This window comes from Microtus ochrogaster, chromosome 2 (assembly GCF_000317375.1).
Source record: "Microtus ochrogaster isolate Prairie Vole_2 chromosome 2, MicOch1.0, whole genome shotgun sequence".
Classification (NCBI taxonomy): Eukaryota; Metazoa; Chordata; class Mammalia; order Rodentia; family Cricetidae; genus Microtus; species Microtus ochrogaster.
Genome location: NC_022010.1, coordinates 5,867,630 through 5,891,204, shown reverse-complemented (window position 1 = coordinate 5,891,204; position 23,575 = coordinate 5,867,630). Strand labels below are relative to the sequence as shown.

General features: G+C 49.1%; 1 protein-coding gene across 5 annotated transcripts in view; it reads right to left on the bottom strand.

Moving 5' to 3' along the window:
- The window catches only part of Cit (citron rho-interacting serine/threonine kinase), a 167,977-nt gene that overhangs the window by 83,678 nt on the left and 60,724 nt on the right, over positions 1–23,575 (bottom strand). For 2 of the 5 annotated variants that reach the window (XM_026784008.1, XM_026784014.1), the window contains exons 8-11: positions 20,175–20,358; positions 3,627–3,732; positions 2,579–2,722; positions 1,206–1,325 (exon numbers count right to left, since the gene is read on the bottom strand). In XM_026784008.1, the coding sequence (XP_026639809.1) occupies positions 1,206–1,325; positions 2,579–2,722; positions 3,627–3,732; positions 20,175–20,358 (554 nt within the window). The other 3 variants (XM_026784016.1, XM_026784019.1, XM_026784021.1) reach the window with 3 other exon arrangements.

Genomic DNA, 23,575 nt, shown 5'->3' with positions numbered 1-23,575 from the left:
AAAAAAGAAATATTGAAGCCGGGCTGTGGTAGTGCACACCTTTTATCCCAGCACTCAGCAGGCAAAGGCAGGCACGGATCTCTGTGAGTTCGAGGACAGCCTGGTCTACAGAGAGAGTTCCAGGACAGCTACACAGAGACCCTTTCAAAAACAACAACAACAAAAAAAAAAAAACCAACTTGAGGTGACTAGGAGAATATGAGATAATCCACTGATTTAAAGAATAGCTAACAAGTTGAGCTATCTGCAGGAATCTCTTTCATTGGAGCCATCCAGACGGCCAAGTCTGCGCCACCCAGAGATGAGAATGTTCACTTCTATTAGTGTTCCCACTAGGTTTCCTGGAGTGAATGAGAGTTGCCTGGCAGCTGATAATTCAGCTCTCCAATTACTCATTTCTATCTCTTCATTAAAGTTTCTATTTACAGTGTCTTCAGAAGACAGAAAAAAATCCAAGCTAAAAAGAAAACAATGAGGCGATACAAAAATGAGCCTCTCAAGAGAAAGCCCTGTTAGTAAGGCGGGGGGCTGTTTAAAGGTCTCTGTTCTGTTCTCTTCTGGAAACTCTGGGGAGTGGGATTGTGTACCCAGATTTGTTATGTTAATCCTGACTGGGGTGTGTCCACGAGCGTGTGCAAGTGTAACTGAATGTTCATGGTCTCCTGACAATGGAAAGTACATCTGAAAAGCTATAAAAATACCGAATTCCTCTGGGACCATCCAAAGAAGAGGTTGGTAAACTTTTGGTAAAAAGTCAGAGTAAGAAGTTTTGGCTTTATAGAAACACACTCTGAAAACCCCTCACTTTGCCACTGTGGTATCAAAGTCACGATAAATAAGATGAGCACGGTTGTGTCCCAGTAAATCTTTAGGCAAACTGAAATTTGATGAATGTTTCAAAATTACATGCCACAAAATATTCTTTTTCTCTTTTGCCTGATCATTTAAGGATACAAAAGCCACAGAAAGTATGTAGGAGGCCAGACCTGTCTGCTCACTGTATTCGTGGTAGCTATTATGGGTTGAGGCCTTCAAAAAGGGCAGAACCAACAAGCTGGTGTGATCTATACGATAACGGAGAAGCTAAAGACTCCACGTGGTTGCCTGCCTTTCTCTATAATTCCACCCTTTATTCCGCAACCTCTGCCTCTCAGACATGCTGCCGTCAACTGCAGGGCCACTGGGCTCTGAGGGAGCGGTCATACCTGCTCCTTGATCTCTTGGAGCTTCCGGCTCTGCTCTCTGATGTCATGGAGAAGCTGCAGGGCTTTGTCATCCTCCTGGGACACCTCCATCCGTGCTTGCTCCAGACTTCGCTTTAAGCTCTGCAGAAAGCAAAGGTTTTAATAGGGATGCCCATGGGTCGTGCTCTGGCTGAAGAGCTTCATCAGGACAGCTGCAAGCTGCTCCGAAGACACCGGCATGGTTTCAATCGACAGACCAGAGCGGACACCTCCAAGTGGTTGCTGATTCCATTTTTCGCCCTGTAAAAGCCACTTGGTGGAAGAAACGTCATTGAAAGCTCACAACCTTACGGGCCGAGCCTGAAACTCTACCAGATAGTAGCCTGGCGTCATCTACCTATCCTGGCAGATACTTACGTGTATGGTCAGGACTGAAAACCAGTAAGATCCTGTGTCTCTTACAACCACCACCTCCATGACTATCTAGTGTATTCCAGACTAGGAAAAGCTCTTCCAGACTCTCAAGGGCCTACGTCTGTTTCAAAGAAGCAACCATTCATCGCCTATGTGGCTGCCATTTCAGAGTCCAGTAGACTGTCTCCCTCCTGACTAGCCTCCGAGATGCCTATCACCCATCCGCTCCCCTCTGTGCTCCAATGGCACTGACAGAGACATCTGAGAGACAGATGGAGAACTTCACCCACCACTGAAAGGTGGCCAAGTCTGGAACACAAACATTGCAGTTATTCGTAATCAGCCACATGCCATAGATTTCCTCTCCCATGTGTAAAAAATCAAAGACTTTATAAATGTGTGATTCAACCTCTTAAGACTGTTTAACAGGGCACATCAGAGAAACACCTGAATGAAAAATTCCACAAGACAATGGAGAAAGACAGTCTACGCTTGTGAAGGAAAGGAAAAAAAAATGGAGCTGTATGAGAAGTAATGACAGAGGATCTGGATCTCAAGGGCTGAATTTCCTCGGCACTACGGTGCTTCTAAATTGAATAAAAAATTGATTTCCAACAGATTCAAATTATGTTTTCTGGTACAGATTTGGGAGTTTAGTCCTCAGAGCTGATCACGTTGACACAGCGTAGACCAGAGAGGTTGGGGCAGGAGATGTCAGAAGTCTCTGCAGAAGGCTTTAGTGACAGCTGACTCCCATCTCCAGGACCTGTGGTGCCCAGCAGCCAGCATGGGCTTTTTGTTGAAAACTGGTTCCTTCCTAGGGACCTCGCACCTCACTCCTGCAATCTTTGCTACCCTGTCTGACTCTACGCTCTGCCATTGGCTGTGATGTGCCTCATGGAGCTGTCATGAAACAGGATGAGACACACACAACAGGAAGTGCCGCCTCCGAGGGAAGGGGGGCTTTGGGGAAGGCTCACACTGCATTCTGTGATGTAGGTGGCAAGGTCCTGCTCCAGGAGGGATCTCTGAGTCTCAGAGGCCTTCAGTTCCACCTCCTTCTGACTAAGCACAGCCTCCACCTCTGACACTCTCCGATGTAACCGGGTCATTTCCTGCTCCATCTGAAATAAACACACGGATGGGTTAAAAGGGCCCAAGGAGGTTTCGTGGGAGCAAGCACATCTCAAGCAGGCCCCTAGGCCACCTGGTGGTCTGGGGTCGGGGGGGAGGGGTTACCGCTAATTCGCCAAGAGCTGGGATGGAAATACCATTGCTTCTTCGCCCAGGAGCACACAGTTCTTCAAAAAGACAGTCACCAAACGCTAGGTCACTCCTGTCATCCAAGTCCCGCTTCGCACGATCACTTCTCTAACCCACTTAGCAAAAGAGCCACCATCATTTTCACCTTTTTTTTTTTTTTTTTGGTATTGGTTTGGCTTACACAGATGTCACTTTAATTTTATATTTTATCCTAAATCCATCTTGATCCCCCCCATCTCCTTGCAAAGATCTAGAGGAAAGATCCAGAACAAGGCTGAGGGATAATTATTCGTCTGCACTCTTAGGAGTCCCACACAAGCAGTGGTTTTTATTAAGTTTTCAGAGAGTTGCCTCTGGGCAGGAACAGTGAGTATTAAGAGACGTTGAGCATAATCAACACAGTGGCCGCCGTGACACAGGCAGGAGTTTAAAAGACTAGGAAGAGAGACTTCGCCTCAATCCGAGCAGATGGGAAGCATCTCAGCCACAGGTGAGGACCCAGGCCACCTGCTGGAAGAAGCAGACATCGGGCTGGGTCATGTTGAGACACAGGCTGTTTTAAATCCAGGGTCTCCTCTGGTTAAGATTTAAAGGATTTATGGCAAAGTCTAGGCCCGAATTCATCTCCCTCTGAGCTGCTGGAGGTGTGGCTTCAGCGAGGGATCAGGAGGCTCAGAGCCAGCCGTGGCCCCCGGCGGGTCCCTTGGCATATATTGGCGGGAGGATCCTGGAGCAAGGATGGAGGCCAGCTGCGGAGATAAATACCTTGTGACACTTGTCCTGCGAGTCTTGCAGCTCTTTGCTTTTGATGAGAAGTTTCTTTTCCATGGAGCTAGTCTTGGCAGGGGAGTCCAGACCAGACACAACAGACCTAAATAGAAACATAATAATTAAAAAAAAAAGTCAAATGGTATGCCCGTCAGCCCGGGAGCTGTGTTCAGACATTGCAGCAGAAATGGCAGTCCTGCCTGCATTCTGCAGCGGAGCTGGCTCAAGCATTTTCTAGCAGCATTAAAACCAGGGAGCAAGGAAGTAGCAGGAAGCATGGACTGTGGCAGGTAGACTTGGAGCAGGGTCAAGGGAACCTGGAGCCAAAACTGGCTTCTGGGAGCCCTGGTTTGCACAGCTGTCCAGCGGAATGATGAGAACAGAACTTGTCACACGAGAAAGTGTGAGCATTCAGTGCACAGCCTTTGGCCTGTGTTACTCCTTTCACTGACACACTCGACAGGTACGGCTTCAACACTCACTGTACCACCGGCGGGGCACATAACACACGGAGTCCCCGCTCCTCCCAAAGCTGATGTTCCAGGGAGAGCAGACAATGTACCAGGAAGGTTCAGAAACAAAAGGCTTACTGCTGAGAGAGACTTGAGAGGAGGAACAAGGACGTGGTCTGATGATACAGTGGAATGAAAGAGGCTGGGGACGAGAGGAAGTGTGATCCAGGAGGGCTTCTTAGAGAAGGTGGCATTTGAGACCTGAAGGATGAGAAGGTTCTAGATACAAAAGGATCTAACAGGAAGGAAGCAGCAGGGACAAGGGACGGCAGCCATGCTGGCCCTGAGGCAGGACAGACATGACCGAGCAGTGTGTTGTAAACAACACACTATGAAGTGTCTGTTCCTCCCCCAAGCTAGCCAGTTCCATTCTGTTTGCTGTAAACAGCCCATGCTTACGGTGATGAACCAAATGGCGTGCTCGCTCCCTTCCCCCAAATGTTGATGTCCAATCCAGAAGCTACAAAGACCACACATGAACACTAAGTAGCTGCGATTAAGTTAATGATCTTGAAATGCAGAGATTATCCTGGATTACCCGAAAAGTCCAATATCCTCCCCACAGAGTCCTCATAAGATAGAAACAGAGGTGTGGGGGACAGAAAGCCAAGCACAGAGGCAGGGCGCAGGGCCAGAGATCTGAATGTGCTTCACAACTGGCTTACAAAATGCAGAGGCAGGCTAGGACTTAGAATCCCCAGGGCCCACATAAAGCGCAGCACAGAAGTGTGTATAGGTAACTCAGTGTTCTACAGCAAGGTAGGGGACAGAGCCAAGAAACTCCCTGGAAGTTCCCAGGTCTATGGAGAGCAAAGAAAGCGGCCTATCTCAAACTAGGTGGAAAGCAAGGACCAACAACCAAAGTTGTACCCTGTCCTCCACACAGGTGTCATGACACGCATACACACCATACACAAACATAAAGATAGGGAGCCACCAAATCACAAATGGGCGGACCCTAGGAGCTGGATAAGATAAGGAGGCTAATTCTCCTCAAAGCCCACAGGCAGAGTACAACCTCATTTAGGCTGTCTTGAGCCAAAAGAAACTCACATGCAACTTCGAATTCCCAGAACTGTGAGATAGTGAGTGTGTGTTCTTCCACGCCTCTGGGCCTGTGCTCACTTGTTACAGCACCAGTGTGAAACTCATACACTCACCCAGTTGGGACGTACCTGGTGCTCTCTGAATGCTTGACATGTTTTAATTCTTTATTCCCCACAACTCACTGAAGAAGATACAACCTATTATCCTCATGTTACACATGAAGAAAGTGAAGCTCACAGAGATTAAAGAACCTGCTGGTTGATAAATGGTTTCTGTTAGTCTACAGGAAGCGAGAGACTGAAAGGCTAGGTGCCCCTGATGTCGCGCTTAGGAAACATTATAAAAATTGCATGACAAGCTATGTAGGGAGTGGACTAGAAGGGCTCCCTCACACATGTGCGGGTGTCCTGGGGCTAACTAGGGATGGGCATGAGAATGAGTACCTTGGTGGGGGTTTAAACACTGGGTGAAGAAAAAAAGTCAAGGCCATAGCAAGCAACCGTTCTTATGCATGGAGGGACATGGTGGTGCCCACTGCTGCCCACAGTCCCATCTTTGTTGCCTTGGTAACAGGACTGCAGGAGCTGCTTACTGATGAGCACTCGGGGTCTTGTCAGCAGGCGCAAGTTCTGTTTTCTGGTGCCCCAGACTACTTCTCGGCCTAAAAGAGATCGGCCCTCTGCAGCAATGTGGAACACCTCTCTGCTACAGCTGCCAACCCAGTGACAGGGTGGTGAGACAGCTCTCTGTATGCAACAACAGGAGTCAGGCTGCACTGGGTACAATCTGACCCATCACTTCCAAGCTGTGTGGCCTCCCTAACCTCAGCTGCCGCACCTGTAAAATGGGTAATTATAGTGCACGTTGAGCCCCAAGCATAGCCCTGGCACACACAAATGCCAACCATTACTATGACTGGTGCCATTTTTATTACGATCCCTACAACTCTGGAAATAGCTCGTGCCTCACAGGCCTAAAACAGTTGCTTGAAATGGTAACACTCAGGGGGCTGAGCGTGCTGTGCGCTATTGTTCACATCAAGACAAACAAGGATTATTCATAGAAATGGGCAACAAGGATTAAAACCCAGAAATAAATCTTTTTTAAAACTCTCACATTGAGCTAGAAATTTTAACACTTCTCACAAGCCTATATACTAGCGAAAATACACACACAGACACACACATGTACACACGCGCGCGTGCATACACACACACACACACACACACACGCACGCACGCACCCTTTTCCTGCTTTCACAGGGATTGTTTGGGATGGCCTTGAGTTTCCCTCATCCCTGACTGTACTTTGGTGAGCACGTTAGAGACAAGTCCCAGGCCACCTGAGCAGGCGGAGATGGCCCCTGGTCCTGTAGTAATCGAGAGTCACCCACATGTCACAAAGGGACACACAGGATGTATATCAGGGACGACACACAGGCCACAGTTCTTACTGGCACAAACTACTGCATGGGTTTTCTGATACGGAGTGGGATGTGGCTCACAAAACCCAACGACACAAGGAGGGCGGGCTCCAGTGGAGCTTGATGTAGAACATTCACTGCTGTGGGTACAGAATAGATTGCTTATTCACCAAAAGAAAGAAAGAAAAGGCAGTTCTAGGCCGCTGGTTAATGGGCCCGGGATGAGAAGAGGAGCACTCACGGGAGACAATGCAGCCGTCACCCCAGGTCCACTTGCTCACTCTGCTATTTTGATGCCTGACAAACGCTCACATTTAAGAGTTCTAAGTACGGCAATTAAGAGCTCTTCAGAATAAATATGCTAAAGAAGCCTCTTTTTTAAAGAATAAATAAAAATCACATATTAAAAAAAAAACTCCTGTAGGAATGCTGCAACTAAACTCAGCCCATGGCAACAGCTGCGGATGGAGGGCAAGGGTCATGGAAGCTTTGGGCAGCTTCCTGTACCCTGACCCCATCACCAGGAGGTGGCATGCTTGTAGCCAAGGTTGGGGGTAAGGCCAGTTCAATCTGGGCAGGAACTAAGGGCTCGGCCTGGCAGTGTCATCTTCGTTAAATTCCATGATGACCTGGAAGGATAGTCAGGATTGGAAGCGGGGGTACTAAGGAGAAGAGCATGTGTGGCTTCAAGTCGAGGCTTTCCAGTACGGCCAGCCTGGGTGTCTGCTCCCCTGTGGCACCTTGGTTATGTGAGGATAGTACTTTGTGTTCCTCCCTGAGTGGGAACTCAGCTCTCAATTCAGGACAAGTACAAGCGTTAGACAATGATTAAGAGCAGCTGGGCGGTGGTGGCGCAGCCTTTAATCCCAGCACTCGGGAGTCAGAGGCAGGCAGATCTCTGTGAGTTCGAGGCCAGCCTGGTCTACAGAGAGGGTTCCAGGACAGGTTCCAAGGCTACAGAGAAACCCAGTCTCTGAAAATTAAAAAAACAAAAAGCAACAACCAAAAACCAGCATTCCATATCATTTAATGTGCCCATTGCTTTAGGTATGTGGCACTGTGTAATGTGTGTACCATGATGCACATGTGTAGAGCAGGGACAACTTGAGGGAACTGGCGTTTTCCTTCCACCACGGGGGTTCCCACAACTGAAGTCATGCTTATCTACCGGCTGAGTTTGCTTCTTTAAGACAGGGTCTCCCTGTGTAGCCTAGGCTGGCCTCGAACTCACGATCCTTCTATTTCAGCCCGCAAAGGGCAGGATTTTAAGATGCCCAACTTTGTACATTAATTTAATTACAGCATCTCCATGGGTTTCTAAGGGGAAAAAAGTAGAGCCAGGTATAGCTCAAAACCCTTACATGCCATTTACCTTTCATGCAACTAAGGTAATTCAGCTCACAGTCCCTGTGACAAGCTCCAACAGAAACTGTTTAAAGAGTTTTTTAAATTTGTGTGTGTGAGTGTTTTGCCTGAGAGAGTCTATGTGTACCAAGAACTCGCAGAAGCAGAAAGAGGCCAGGAGAGAGCGAGCATCAGGTCTCATGGAGCTGGGGTGAAAAGCGGTTGTTGTAGGGGAAGTCCCAACCAATCACCTTGTTTGTAGGGCAGGGTCCCCTGAGGATATTTTTTACTTATAAATATTGCGGGTGTGCTCCCCGCCTTCCCTTCTTCTGCTTTCCTGTTCTCTGCGGGAACCTCGGTTCTGTAAGTCTTTTCCTTATTAAAGCTGAATATTTTATTATAATTTCTGTCTGCCGTTCATTTAAGCCGTAACAGGTTGTAAACACCATGTGGGTGCTGGGGACCAAACCTGGGTCTTCTGCAAAAGCGGCAAGTGTTCTTAATCATGGAGCCCACTCCCCAGCCCCCAAGTATGCATTTCTCAATGCAGCAGATACACATGCCCCAGCAGCCATTCCGAAACATCAGCACAATCGTTGTCTCTAAGAAGCCACTAGCCACCTTTTGGATTTGCAGCAAATGCTGTTTCCTGAAACTGACCGTAATGTGAACGAACCTTAGCTCGAGAGGCCTCATCCAAGCTCGCCCGAAAGCAATCAAACCATTCACACAGCTCTGTTGTTCAAACAGGTCATGGGTCTAAGGTCTTCCCAAAATTCAAGCGTGGCAATATCTAAAGGTTATATTGTTGAAGGAAAGTTAAAAACGAAAACTCCTCTACAAAGTTCTTTATCAAAAATCTGAGGCCATAGTATATGCCTGTGGCCCAGAACTGCAGGAAGAAGGGAGGAAATCAGACACATATGCAATAAAACACTCAACATAAAGTAAATTTTATTTTTAAAGAAAGTTAATCCTCTCAAGCCCAACGGCTTTCCCATGTATATTCCAGGATACATTTGGTGATATTTAGAATGTTCTTTCATCTTAATGGCAGGGGTGGGGTAGGGGTAGAGGGTGCATTGAAGGAGAAGTTGGAATGGGGGGGCATGTTGAAGGTGGGGGTGTGTTAGGGACAGGGTGGGGGTCATGGAGGGCTGGGGGGGGACAGGAGAGGAAGTGTGTGTATGTGTGTGAGCGCACTCACACACGCGTGCCTTATTAACATTCGGCAGGAGGAAGCTAGAGACACCGCTCAACAATCTATACCACACAGGAGGGACATGGAGGAGTTACTCAGCCAACAGCGCAGCACCGAGCTGAGAAACCCTCCTGTGGAGGCTGTAAGGGAAGGAAAGTCTCCATTCCACACCTCAGGAACCATCCAGGAGGAAACATCCTGAGTAGCGTGTTCTTGGTGCAGGCCCCTCGCAGACCTGACCCCCCACAGACCTGTGAGATGGGCATTCTATCCTCACGGCACTGGAGTCATCAAGAATTGATCTTACAGTTCCTACACATACTTATCCTATACGTGAGAGGGTCAGCCAGTTAAAAGTAGAGGGGTCTACAATCGATGGTTGTGAGTTCAAAAATATCAACTCAACTTCTTCAGGGCTGGACAGCAATAGATGAACCCAGACAGGACTGAGGATGTTCGGAGGGGCAAAGCCATAGAGGAAAGAGAGGGGTGGGCCGTACAGAATAAGGTGACCTCTATCTATCCATGTGATGCTAAGCGTGAGCTCAAAACAGTCTAGGAACCCAAAAGCGTCCACGAGCCATGTTGGTCCACAGCCACCCCCAGACACAGTTCAGCCCACACACACAAAAGCAACTCTCCTTCCAGTGCTCGATGGCTGGGGGGCAGGGGACTGTTAAACGAGAAACAGGAACGATGTCGGAAGTCCAGGCAGTTGGTGCTCTGGATTAGCTGGGACGCAGTACAATGAAGACACTAATAAAAGGACGCGCAGCCTGCCCACACAGCTCTTGCCTGCTCTCCTGGCCATGTCTTGGATGCACAGCCAGTTGCCCCCATGGAGAGGAGCGGCTCCTCTGAGCAGCGGGTGCATGCAGTCGCCCGCCCACACACAGCACTGCTGTCTCTTCCAGCGCAGAGCCAAGTTTGGGTTTTCCTTTTTTTCCCCCAGCTTCTATTTTTCTAGAAAATTTTACTCTGAAATCAACATCTCTTCCTGATATATACATCTGCTTTATAATTACAGAGGCCCAAGGAGTATCGAGAGAGAGGATGGCACAAGACAGAGAAAGTGGGAACTGCCAGCACCTCTACAGTCGAGAGAACGTTTGCTTAACATATTACATTTGACCCAAAAACTGTTTTACATGGAACCTCTACATTTAAGAAAAATTATAAAATTCAGTTTTACCAATGACATGCCTATAAATAACCCATATAACTTAGAAAAATCCAGTAGAGCTATTAACAGAATATTCCATATCTAATGAGAATACAGTACTTCTACCCCACAAAGCAGAACGTGGACTAGGTCAACGCTAACCTCCAGGCCTAGAATCTTGAGTGAGAATCAAGCCATCCGCCTGCTTCACTAGGAAGCCGTCCCCTGCCTGAAGAACCCATCACCCCATCACTGACCAGGTCGCATGTGCTTCAGGGACAGGCAAGTGTGGAGACTCAGTGTTGAAGCCGGATTCATGGAAATTAGTTCAGCAGAGGGCCTCACCTTAATCGTGGCCAACAGCACTAGAAATACATGTAACCACAAGCTGCAGCGTGGTGCAAGAGAATTTAAAACCCAGCAGCCTTCTGCTTCCAAAAATACGCTGGCTTTTAAGATTGTACATTCTGAAATTTATGAACTAACTTTATAAGCCCATTTTAAGATAGACAGTGGTGTCCGTAGCAAGCCCTTGGAAATGTGAAAAATGCCACTGTCCTGGAGAGCTGTGGACTCTTGCCTGGCTTTGGAGTGACACACACACACGCACACACACACCCAGATAAGCAACCACACACATGCCACCACCACTACCATCGCCAATGGGTTCCAGATGAGTGGGAAACTATTGCTCTAGAATGATTAATAGGTAGTTCAAAAATCATTTATCAAAACTCTCACTAGTCATAAAAACATAGCCAGGCACGTGATTTCTTTAAGACCATTCCCGGCGCTATGTGAGTGCCTCGTTTTGAGAACTTTGTTGACATATCCCCCACCACTTCTCTGAGTGACTACAACCGCCTGATTAATCCCTCCTGAATCTAACTCTCATCCCTCTACCATCTACCCTCCAACAAGGGGCAGAGATTTACCACGCTCCTACTCAAAATCCTACCAAACCTTCCTACTCAATGTAATCCCATGCTTTAAGTCCAGGCTCTTGACCTCAACCAAGACCACACCACCCAAGGAGCTCCAGCTCTCCAAGGCTCTGATAGGTTTGCTGTTGGCTGGGCCCTCAGGAGTGTGGTCCTGGCTTCAAAGTCTTCTCCTTCCTCTCTACCAGGAATAACCTTCCACGTGCCACTGAGAACTAACTCTCTGACAGATCCTACTCCTGTAGTCAGGGATTTGTGCCTCCTCGTTCTCACTGTTGAAGCCTCGCTGTCTGGAATGTACGCAACACACAGTAGGCTAGCAAGACTTTGCTGAGTGGATGACGGAATGACGGCGTGTCCACCTGTACCGCCAGGACATGACTCTAGTGAAGAGAGCTCCACTGCCATGCCAGCCTAGAGCGGAGCTCAGTGCCTCACAGGACCTCAGAGTAGACTCCCAGACCAGCTCACGGGAGGTCAGAAGTGTCACCTCAGGTGACTCAACCTTCTCCAGCAGACTCCTAGTGCTCATGTCAGGGAGAACCCTCCTAGGGTGTCTAAATTGGCCATGCCACTTTGGCCCCCATTTTGGTCTGATTTCTAGAGAGCCTTTGCCACCATCTGAATCTGTCTCTTGTGTATGGTGACTTCCTGGGGACAGGCATGCTATCTGTTCTATTCACATTTATGCCTGTAAGCCTAGAACTGTGGCTCTGTTAGGTTAGTGAATGAGCGAATGGTGTGTGGGCATCAGGCAGGTACAATAATATACAGATCATCATGGAGAAAAGAATCCGAAATGAGAACTTCCGTGCAGGGTCAGGGTTGTACAGAAAGCTTTCCAGCCCCCACATCAGAGATGACATGCTTGGTCCTGGGGCGGCAGCATCTACCATAACACACACCCATCTGGGGACACTCAAGTGCCCAAGAGGAGGAGGATACAGATGACACCTTTGCTGGGGACAGAGCACGAGGCCCAGGCTCACCATAACTGGATCTTGGCAAGAGTGCTTTATGGGAAATTCAGGCTTAACTGATGTGCCACAGACTGTTAAGGGTAAAAAACTGGATGCAGCTATTAGAACACCCAGGAGGTACCCCACATGCGACTGGATTCTCTCAATGGACAGAAACCAGTGAGAAGTGTTTATGAGGAGGAAACTGGGGAGGGGGGGAGAAGCAAGAGCAGCCGGCTCCATCTGCACACCTCACTAACAACAGGCAAGAACACCTGCTCTGCTGCAGGCAGGAACGGTGAGACTCGCCCGTCTCTGCAGGAAACCTAGCAGACACTGCTACAACCCATGAGAGGGACAAGCAAGCGGAATTTGAAAGAAGTTAAATGCCCCGTTTATAAAACTGCCAAGGGGTGGATCCTGGATACAAACCCCTGCCTGTCTGGTTCTCAAGTCTGGACTTTTCACAGGGGTGCTATAGCTAGTCTCCCCAATAAAGAATGTTCTCATGAGCTCTAAAGCTAAGGGTGAGCTGTGTAAGCCTCGGAGGGGAACGTCGGCTCCATAATCCCCAGCTTTACTATCTAAACAGGACGGAGAGTACTGAGCTACGTGACCCTTGAGGCTGTGTGGGTTACCCCTCCAGAAAGTTGTTCCTTAACCCTAACTGTTTAGACAAATGCGTCATTCTTACATGAACTAGCAGCCATGACCATTAGAGGTTCAAGTACGGAGGTCCTCAGGTCCCCAGACATGGGACAGGTCTTAGATCTGTGTCAGACTTCAAAGCAACTTCCTTGAGTCTGGGTGTCTATCACATGTACTATGGTGAAGCTGTGAGACGATGCATGGAAAGTCCTCAGGATAAAAAGTTCTAGGCCTACCAAAAGTACTCAGCAGACGCTGTGTACTCTGAGCAGGAGGAATTAGTACAACCCTGACCACTTTAGTCTAACTCAATTTAAAGTCCGACCTGCCGAGGCGAAGCCCTGTTTGGGGCAAAAGGGAGACAAGGCCCTGTCTGTCCTCAGTGAGCCCTGGGCAATTTGGCCAGACATAGGGACAATAGAAGGTAGGACTGGGAGCACACGCTAGGGTCTTGGCACAGTGAGCTTGAATGTCACACCAAGCTGCTGCTGAAGGTGCCCACAAGAGAATGACATCATTCCTAGGCTTTGGAGGAATTCCACTCTCTGTGGAGAATGGCCTGCAGCCAGAACACCAGAGGCAGAGGGCTCGTTTGGGATGCGACTGCACCAGCCCAAGCAAATGTCCACTGGGGTGACGGCGAGGACAGGACAATGGGCACAGATGTGAGTGCCACCAGAGGAAAAGCTTAGAGGCCTTGCCAGTGAGGGGAGGGGCAAGAGGCAGAAGAGTGCTTAGGGTGACACCGTTGTCTTGTCTAGGGTGGGGGAGTGGTAGCTTCTAGACTGAGGAAGAGCAGGGGCAGCGGAAATAGGAGGTAAAGTCGAGAACTGAATGGATGGATCACGGGGCAGTGGGTGGTACCCGTGTTCCAAGGGCCCAGACACAGAAAGTTACACAATGGCGAAGGAGTAGTCAGAGGTGGGGGTAACCGAGTGTCCAGGACCCAGCGGACAAAGCAGAAAGCTGTGCAGAGACAGGATGGCTAACACTGTCCGGTGTCTCGCTTTGTTGGTTGAGGGTAGTCAATAGCTTCTGAGATGGCCCTCAAACTGTGGGAGTGGAGAAAAAGAGGTGCTGAGCACAAACAATTCCTTCAGGAGGTCATTGGAGAGAGGCCAGGAGACAAAAGGCAGAGGAACCAAGTCAGAGTTGCCAACCTAAGGCCACGCTTGGGACCATGAAGCACGCTGAGTCAATGATCACCTTCTTAGGGGCCCAAGACCACCACAGGACTAGCCTGTGGGGGCTCCAGAGCACACTCGACAGATCTTCTAGAGCCTGACCTTAAGGTTAGGGTGGGACGGTAGGAGAAGCTGCTGTTGCTGTTGACTATTTAAAAGTCCAAGTCACAGATGAGACTCCTTCCAAGAGGGATATGGGTAGGAAGCACAATACCAAGGAGTTTCTGGCTGGATACAGAAGGAAAACTATTTCCTCCCACCCCCCCTTATCCCTGTGTGTGTCTCTCTGTTTTTGTTTCCCCCTGCCTTTCTGTATGTCTCTCTGTCTCTGTTTCTGTCTCTCTCTCCCTGTCTCTGTGTCTCTCTTTCTCCTTCTGATTGTCTCTGTCTCTCCCTGCCTGTGTGTGTGTGTGTGTGTGTGTGTGTGTGTGTGTGTGTGTGTGTGTGTTGGTTTGTGAACACATGTCACAGCATGTATGTGGAGGTCAGATGACACCTGTCACCGAGACTCAGAGCCTACAGAGACTTTCCATCTCGGCCTCCCTCCCGTCTCAGCAGCACTGTGACCACAGCAGCACCGGATGACAGACGATGCTTCCAGGCCTACCTGTACATGCATTCTGGGGAAAACAGTTTTTAAAAGAAGATTCCCCTCACTCCTAAGTAGCTCAAAGCAAAGTAAGACTGATGGGTAAATCCTCCCTCCCATTCCTTCTCTGGAGTAGGGAGGTGAGATTGGAGACACCTGGAATACCAAAACCAATTTGAAGAAACACAGCATCTTCACTGGCAGCCATAAAGGTGACTGACTGGGCACAGTGGTGCCCACCTACAGGAAGCTGAGCCTGGGCTACACAGAAGACACAATTACAGAAGGGGGTGACTGGGATCACCCTCTGGGATGTTTATTGTGCAGCTTATGAATGATCAGCCTGAAGGCCAGGGTCAGTGCCATTCACTGTCCTCAATGAAGTTCTCTCTAGCAAGTCAGAATGTGAGTGGTTACAAGTGCCTATGTGCATGCACACACACATACATACAGAGTTACATACATGCACACACAGAGAGACATACATGCACAATGCACATACACGCACATGTGCACACACACATACACAGAGATACATACATGCACACAGAGACACACATGCACAATACACATACACGCACATGTGCACACACATACACGGACACACACATAAATACACGCACACATATACAAGGCATACATACACATATATACACAGATGTGTATGCTTGCACGCATTTACACACACACATGCTTGCATGCATGCACACATACACATGTGCGCGCACATACACCCCAGGTCAGTGTCTCTCAATGAGAAGATACCTGAGACCTATATACTAACCCACATACTCAATAAACGCATAAAGGCCAAATACAAAAGCAGTGTTATGACCAGCTTGTCGACTCTCTCCACACCTGCCCCAACCTCATGGCTCTTCGTTCTCCAGAAAGGCATCTACTTCTTGGGCACCCCACGAGCATTTCCTGACTTCTCCCGCCCAGGGCATTTATATGGTGCAGCACCATAGCCCAGTGGACAAGTTCACACTCTCCATGCCTTATCTTCCTTACATGCAGAGTGGGAGAACAGTGACCAGTCCTTCCTCCTGGGCTGCTGTGCTGCTGGAGTGATTTGGTCTGTATGAGGGGCTTAGGACTGAGCCTGAGCACTGGTCACCCTGTGAGAATAGGCGCCGGTTAGCCCTCTGCCCAGGAAGCTCTCTCCACCTTCCTCTCCACTGACCCAAATACACGATCTTTTACACAGCTGACCTTTAACCCTCATCCTCCATCAGCACAGCATATGGGTGAGCTCATTTAAGCACACATATTCACTGAGGGCCTGCCATGTCTTCCTGTGTCTGGGACAATGAGGATCAATGAGACCCATCCTGCCCTGCAGACCCCAAGCTGCGCAGGGAAATGGACAGGCATTGCAAGGATCGTCACCGCTGGCTCAGCAGGACAGCACGAGTCGGCTTCACTTGCTCTCGAGACTCTTGCTCCTTCACCCACGGTTCCTCGGCTAGGGTACCTGCTCAGTTCTATGATCCGTTCCTGCAAATCTGCATTGATTGGTGAACCTGATGGGAAAGCACCTGTCTGGACTTCATCCTGTCCTTCTGTCCTCCGGCCTACTCCTCCACAAGGAGCACCTCTTGTTAACTAGCTGTTACTCTTGGAGTTGGCTTGAACATCTAAGCACCCCCAGAGAAAAACTCCCGGGGGTTGGAGAGTCTGGCCAGACTTGGAACGCCCTAGTCCTAGTTCCATGGCCTCTTGGCACATACGGAAAGTTCTACATCGATATAGACTGGTGTGTTAGAAAGAGCAAGAAACAGGACAGCAGCAGCTATTGACTGAGGTCTTTTCATGTGCTGGGTATTAGAGTAAATGCTTTATATGTTTTTTTTTTTGTTTTTTTGGTTCTCCCAGAAGCCCTTTGGGAAGATATCCTGGTTACCCTGTCACCACTGAGGAAAATACTGTGCAAAGAACTCCCGACCACAAAAGGAGGAGGCACTGAAAACCGGCCATCTGAAATCCAGGAGGACAAATAGTGTCAGACAGCTCCACTCCTCCATCGTGTCTGAAGGGATGGTTCGACCCTTGCATTGCCAGATCCACAGGAAGGAAAGAAGAAGTGCCCAGGACAAAAGGAAGAAAGAGCACCCTTCCTAAGACAGCTCACCCAGAACCCACAAATGCACAAATCTAGCCTCATCAAGATCATATCACCTTAAAGAAATGTCGACTCAGCCAGAAATAACGAGGGAGCACTTCAGTCCAGGAAGAAGGACGTGAAGAAACTCGCCCCACACTGACAACAGAGCAAGGATGCTGGGAGCCATGGTGTTTTTAAACCTTCCACTTAACTGATTTTTATTTCCACCTCACTACTGTAAAGCTCAAGCAAACGGGGGCTCAAGGCATTCAAGGCATGGGAATTGGGCCTGGGTTCTTGTTGAGAAAAAAGAAAAGAGTTGGGTCGGCCATGTAGCTCAGTGGTCACTGCGGTAGAGTGCGTGCTTAACACAGACAAGGTCCCTGGTTCAATGCCCAGCACCACAAGGGGACTGGGGTGGGGTGGGGGGACATGAAGAGAGGCACTGGTGCAGATGCTCTTCAAAGCTAACTTCACCAAATACACCTAACCAAATAAATCTGGCTCTCACCAAGCTCCCCTAGCTCTCAACTTGGGCAGCAAGGAACTTCCCCTACACCTCATTCATCAACACGCTGAGACCGAGCTTCTCGCTAAACCTAAAATTAACGATGCGCGCAATGACTGGCTTAAAAATAGCCTGGGGTCCCCTGCAAAAAGAGAAAGATCCTAAAATGTGAGGAGAGACCACAACACGACAATATGAGTCGCTCCCGCAGCCACAGTCCCTGTGAAAAGTCCTCGCTCATTCAGCCCCACCTCTAAACGTTCCATTCAGTTCACTGGTGACAAATCTGGGGTCAGTTTCCCCAGTGCAGCGCGAGCTAGCCTCTGCGGTTCCCTCAATGGTGTAAGGACCGAGTAACCGCGGTGTAAACACAAACCTGTGATGCTGAAAACGACAAGCGGGAGGAGAGAAACACAGGGAGGAAGTTGAGGTCACTGCAGGGCAATGATGGTACCCGGAGACAATGCCACCGCCTGCAATGAGTCCTGCGACTGCATGTCTATGAAGCTGCAGGAGAGCTGCTGAGCAGCTTCATCTCCGAGGCTCTTTGATTGGCTTCCCAATTAACTCTGACCCAACATGCCCGGGGTCACCTACAAATAACATGCCCAGGGTCACCTACAAGAAACATGCCCGGGGTCACCTACAACCAACAGGTGGATAGGAGTTTGAAGATGAGGCTATGGGTTTCACCCACTGAGTCTCATCTGGCAAAGTAGCCAGGTCCAACAACGGTACCACAGAGTGAGACTCGAGACAGAAGAAAAGCTGCTAATTCCAGCCCCAAATTGCCATGGAAAAAGCATCAAGTTCCCCCAAAGATAAGACGCCTCCAGTTACATCTTCCGGATAACAAATGCACGACTTTGTCAAAAAGAATTTTATTTTTATGAGAATCTTATTAAACGTTCTTTTGGGGTATAAATGGAAGTTCAGTTGATGCATTAGAGAGAGATTTTTGGACAGCCAAAAGTGAAATCGCAAACCTTCAAATTCAGAAAGCAACACAAACACATTCCGGGGGTAAGGCTCATGAGTAAATTCAGTCAACGTTTATCCGGTGCCTGTGCCCTAATGCTAAGATGTAAGATTCCCCTTTACTCGGCACTCTGAGAAGCAGAAAGAAGCAATTAGAGTCTTCCTGAACAACAAGCAATTAATCTCACTCTGCTTCAGGTTAACCGTGATGCCCGGGCTCCCTCCCATCATCCCCCCCTTTTTGACCCCAAAACCTGACTCCCCCAAGGCCTCCCACGTTTTTTCAGATCACTGATCTGCACCTTCAGACAGCTTTCTCTCGACACATCCAGCCCATTACTAACCAGACCAGAAACTCCCCGCACATCTCCCAGTTCGGATCTGTGACCTTCAGTGTGCTGATTGTGTCAAGGTTACTCTGCCCACTAACTATACATCCTTCACCACTGGGCCTCCACTCCTTCCTGGATCCTTGATACCAATGCCAAACCTCCCAGCCCTGCTTGGGCCATTTCAAATCTGTCTTCTGCCACATTCAACAGCTAGTGAGATTTTTGCCTCTCCTTCATCCTCTGGGATGCTTTGGGTGGTGGAACACATCAGCAGGAAAGCCACATTTAATAATACTGACATCGCCTGGATTCTAAACCCAGACCTCAGGCAAGGTAATAAAGGAAGCCCAACTTGGCATCTTTCGTTGTAAAAGCCCCTGTCAAAAATCAAGAACAGCCCACACTCTCCTAGCTTATATCAAATGTTCAATTTCCTGTTTAAAAAAATCTGACAGCTTTTTAAGAACCTCAAAATTGCACCTGTGGGGTGATACCATCCAGGAACCAAGACTATATCCATACCTCAAATCAATATCTGAGCTACAAATACAACAAACAGGTATGAATGAATCTACCAAGGAGAGACTTTTTTAAAAAAATAAAAATGTGTTCTTCTCCTAAGTGGGCAGCAACTAGTAACCCGACATAGCCCTAAGAACCTCAGCATGAGGGTGGGACGCTGGGGGAACAGCGCAGCTGGCCTGACACCTTCCTATGGGAACTCGCTCCCCTAAAAACAGAATTTCATCAAGCTCCCACATCCCAGGCAAGTGCATTTAAATTCTAAGTCTGGAAACAAGACCCTCCAAACCAGCCCTGGGCTGCCTCATCTTTAAACGCTTCCTGTAAAGACAGAGAACGACTCCCAGGTCAAGAGGGTTCCTGGCTATCTCTAATTCTAGTTGCTTCATTTGCTTAGGGTTTTCTCCCCCCCCCCCCTTGTGAAGCCCAATTTCTGTGAATCAGTGGCGGCTGCATCACACTCCCTCCTGGGGGCTCCCAGGAATGGGGCTTCCTCTGGCCACGGGTGCTCTCCCTGCTCAGAATGGCTCAGCTGCCAGATCTCTGATCTTGCAGCATACTTGGACAGGAGCCGAGCATCATCTCTCAGCTAGAGCTCTGGTTCAGCCACTTGCAGCTCAGTTAAACCCATCGGGAAACCTTTAGCTTGTGAGATTCGGTGTTTAGGATCCTTTCAGTACAGCCAAGATACCAGCCAGCCTCCCTCTTGAGACGGATGCACAGATGGATGGACGGGCTCAGTTTAACTCAGGCACGGTTCCCCTCTGACCAAGGAGCTGCACGCCTGGAAACCTCCACTCTCTCCTCCCTCAAAGGAAGACCAAAGACGGAAAGAACTAACCTAAAGTACCCACTTGACCATGAGAACGCCACAGGCAGGAACAGGCACCGAACACACCGTGCGGAACTGAGCATCAACAGTCTGACCCCACAAGCCCCAAACAGGTAGACCGCTTTCCAAACGCAGGCAGCTCAGAGACTTCCCTCCGCAGCACTCCCCCTCCTCCCATGGCCACCAGCACCACCACCTTTGGCTCTGTGTGCCAGGCATCCATGCAAGTCCCCCAGAAAGTCACACGGGCACTTACTCAGATCTACCAAGAAGTCCTAGTGCCTTGCTGTATGAAAAGCCCACAAACGGCAGTTCTTCGCCCGAGAAACCCGAGGGGCTCAGCTGGCACGGAGAGGATGAAACCCACGAATTCTTCTCTGGTTCATCGAAATTGGAGGTGTCATCATCAGACTTGAGGGTGGGAACGAAGGGGGGAGGAGCTGGTTAAAAGAAAAACAAGAAGGCGGGGGGGGGGGGGGAGAAAAATTCAGATGAATTCCACACTGTTGCGGAGAAGGGAAAAAAAGCGCCTTACTCCTTCAGCATTGGAGGCAGCACTGCAGCGCCTGCTTTCAACCCAGCTCCTAGCGCAGGCAGACCCAGCCTCGGCTCCTACAGCAACAAGAGATTAACCCCTTCGCTGCCAACATGGCCACCAACCCGCAGACAGCTTGCCTTTCAGGGCAGGGGATAAAGTGAAAGATAGAAGTCAAACAGGCCACTGGGTTCCTACAGAAGCACTTGGGCAACTCACCTGAGCAGACGGCTCCTGCCTGATATTTCCAGAAGGCTTCCACTCCATGCCAGTTGGCTAATGCCAGGGTTCCTGATGACCTAAACCCATTGAGCCCCTCTTCCAGACAGGTCTAAATGAGCACTAGTTAGCGACATCCGTCGCTGTCAGAAAGAAGGTATGTATGTATGTCTCATGACCGAGCCAGAATGAGAGGCGAGAAGAGGCCGGGGGCTTGGGAGGCTGTGAACTGCCACTGGGTTACCACTGCAGTCGGCTTCATTCATAGCCAGATGAATCTACTTGGAGATCTTATTAACCACTTTTTTTTTTAGTTCATTATCTCTCCTCCCCAGCACAATCCTGCCCACTGAATCCAACGCAGTTCAATCCATATAATCAAAAACAGCCAAATAAAGTTGCAGTGATTTGCAGCAGCCAGAGCCAATGGGGGCACACAGAGACCCACAGATGCACATCTGCAGCAAGGCTCCTACCTCCTTACGGCATGACTCCAGCTAGGGGGGGCATCACAGCCTCGCTGCTGCCTGCCGACCTACTAGGCTCTCTCACTCAGGGATGTGAGCAGCTGCCCAACGTAGGGGGCTCCCGGGGGCATTTCCAGCCAGAAGTGTTACCATGGTTGCAGGCTAGAGCGTCCGCAGTGGACCAGGCAGGGGGAAGTTGGCAAGCCGGCATCACATCCCCTGCAGTGCAGGCTGCATGCTCCCCACTCCTTAGTGCCTGCTCTGGCGGTAACCCCACCTGGCCGCCTGCGTGGCAGGGGCCAAAGCTGATCTGAGTGACAGAGCAGCATGAGTCACTGCCCACCAGGGCTCGCTAGAGCTCCCCCTAGGACAGCTGTCACAGCCCTTCACGGTCCAGACTTCTTTTTTAACCTCTTACTTTCCGGACCAAGCTCTGTGCTGGGAAAATGAGCAGCAAGCATGTCTTCAGCCTACAGACTCCTAAGGATCCGGTTGTTTCTGAGGCTTCCCCAAGGACAATGGCCAAAGCAGCACAGAGAAGTGACGGGAATGACGGAAGGGTGCGGAGGAGAGAGCGATGAACACAGAGGGCTGGCTGCTTCTGGGAAATGCAAAAGAACATTCCCAGAGCTTCAGGTGCACCGAGGTGAGGTGGAAAAGAGACGATCAAACATGTGCACCAGCAGAAAATGGTTTAACACCTCCAGGCTCTCGGGAGCATCTTCCCTGCCGGAGTCAGGAGCTACAAGCTCTAACGCTATAAACGTTAGCTTACGGGAAGAAAACTGAGATTGACAGCATCAGCTCACATCCCCTTCGCACGTCCAACAGCCCCGGAGCAAACCCAACAAGATTGCAGCCACCCAGTGACTTCCTTAGAAGTAAAATAAAATAAAATTAAAATAACAGAAATTATGATGTGTAAGGATCAAAAAGAAATGGTTTCCATCCCAAAATAAGGAAACCCAGATAAAGACTGAAAACATACTGACGGAGACACGTAGGTGGTACCAACACACACGTGTGGTGGGCTAATGGCTCACGGCTTGCAATCCGAACCAAGTCCCAGTTTTACCCACTCGGAAGTCGTGTGACCCAGGCAAAGTCACTCGACCTCTCTAGGCATCACAGGTTACGACGAGGTTATTTCCGGTTTTGAAAGAGTCTCCCTAAGAAGTTGTGACCCGGGCTGGAGAGATGGCTCAGAAGTTAAGAGCATTGCCTGCTCTTCCAAAGGTCCTGAGTTCAATTCCCAGCAACCACATGGTGGCTCACAACCATCTGGTGCCCTCTTCTGGCCTGTAGACATACACACAGACAGAATATTGTATACATAATAAATAAATTAAAAAAAAAAAAAAGAAGTTGTGACCCTCTTGTCTCTGCTCGCTGGGCATTGGGATGCATTTGGATGACAGGGGCATCCCCACCCCATCTGTTGAATGGCTTCCTTCTGTTTGTTTGTTTATTAATCTATATAAGGTGCTTATTATGGCTCTTTACATACAGTAAATAAGCATGAAAGTGACCTGTGGTCACTACTGTTACTGCTGGTGTACAGTGCGCGTTTATGGCAGACCTTCCAGTCGCTGAAGTGAGACACACATGCATCTGCATTGACGTCTCCGCTATACGAGGCACAGACACATCACGGTGACTGTTTGTGTTAATTCCATCACAGCAATTAATTCCTCGCAGAAGTCGAATTCCCTTTCCACTATATACTAATTTATCTGTAGGAGACTAAAATAGAATCCCATTTCTGCGTGAAGGGGATGACTAATAGAGAGGGCTAGGAGCCACCCTCAGTGAAGTAATTATGATTTCTGAATTTCTGTACTATAAAATAAGATTCATCTGTAAGCCAGCTTCATGTGGTCAAGATTAAAAAGGGCTAGGGCTGACAGCACAGGCCTGAGGCAGGAGGATTGCAGGAGGAGGACCTGCCTGGGTGATAGATGAGCTCAAGGCAGGGAGATAAATCAGTTGGTAAAATGTTTGCATTGGAAACATGAGAAGCTGAGTTCAATCCCCACATGTTAAAAAAAAAATAAATAAAAGTCAAGCAGGATGGCATTAAATATCAGTTCTGGGTGGCAGACTGGAGGCTCTCTGATGCTCCGTGGTCAGCCGGCCTCGCCTACTTGTAAGTTCAAAGCCAGTGAGAGATCATGTCTCCAAAAGAAAAAGGAGAGAGGCTAAAGAGATGGGAGCATTTCCTACTCTTCCAGAACTGGGGTTCAGTTCCCAGCATCCACATGGCAGCTCATAACCATCTGTAACTCCAGCTCCATAAGAACTGGCACCCTCTTCTGGTTTCCACCAGCATCAGGCACGCACGTGGTACACAGGCATATATGCACATACGTGGTACACAGGCATATGTGCACATACATGGTACACAGGCATATATGCACATACGTGGTACACAGGCAT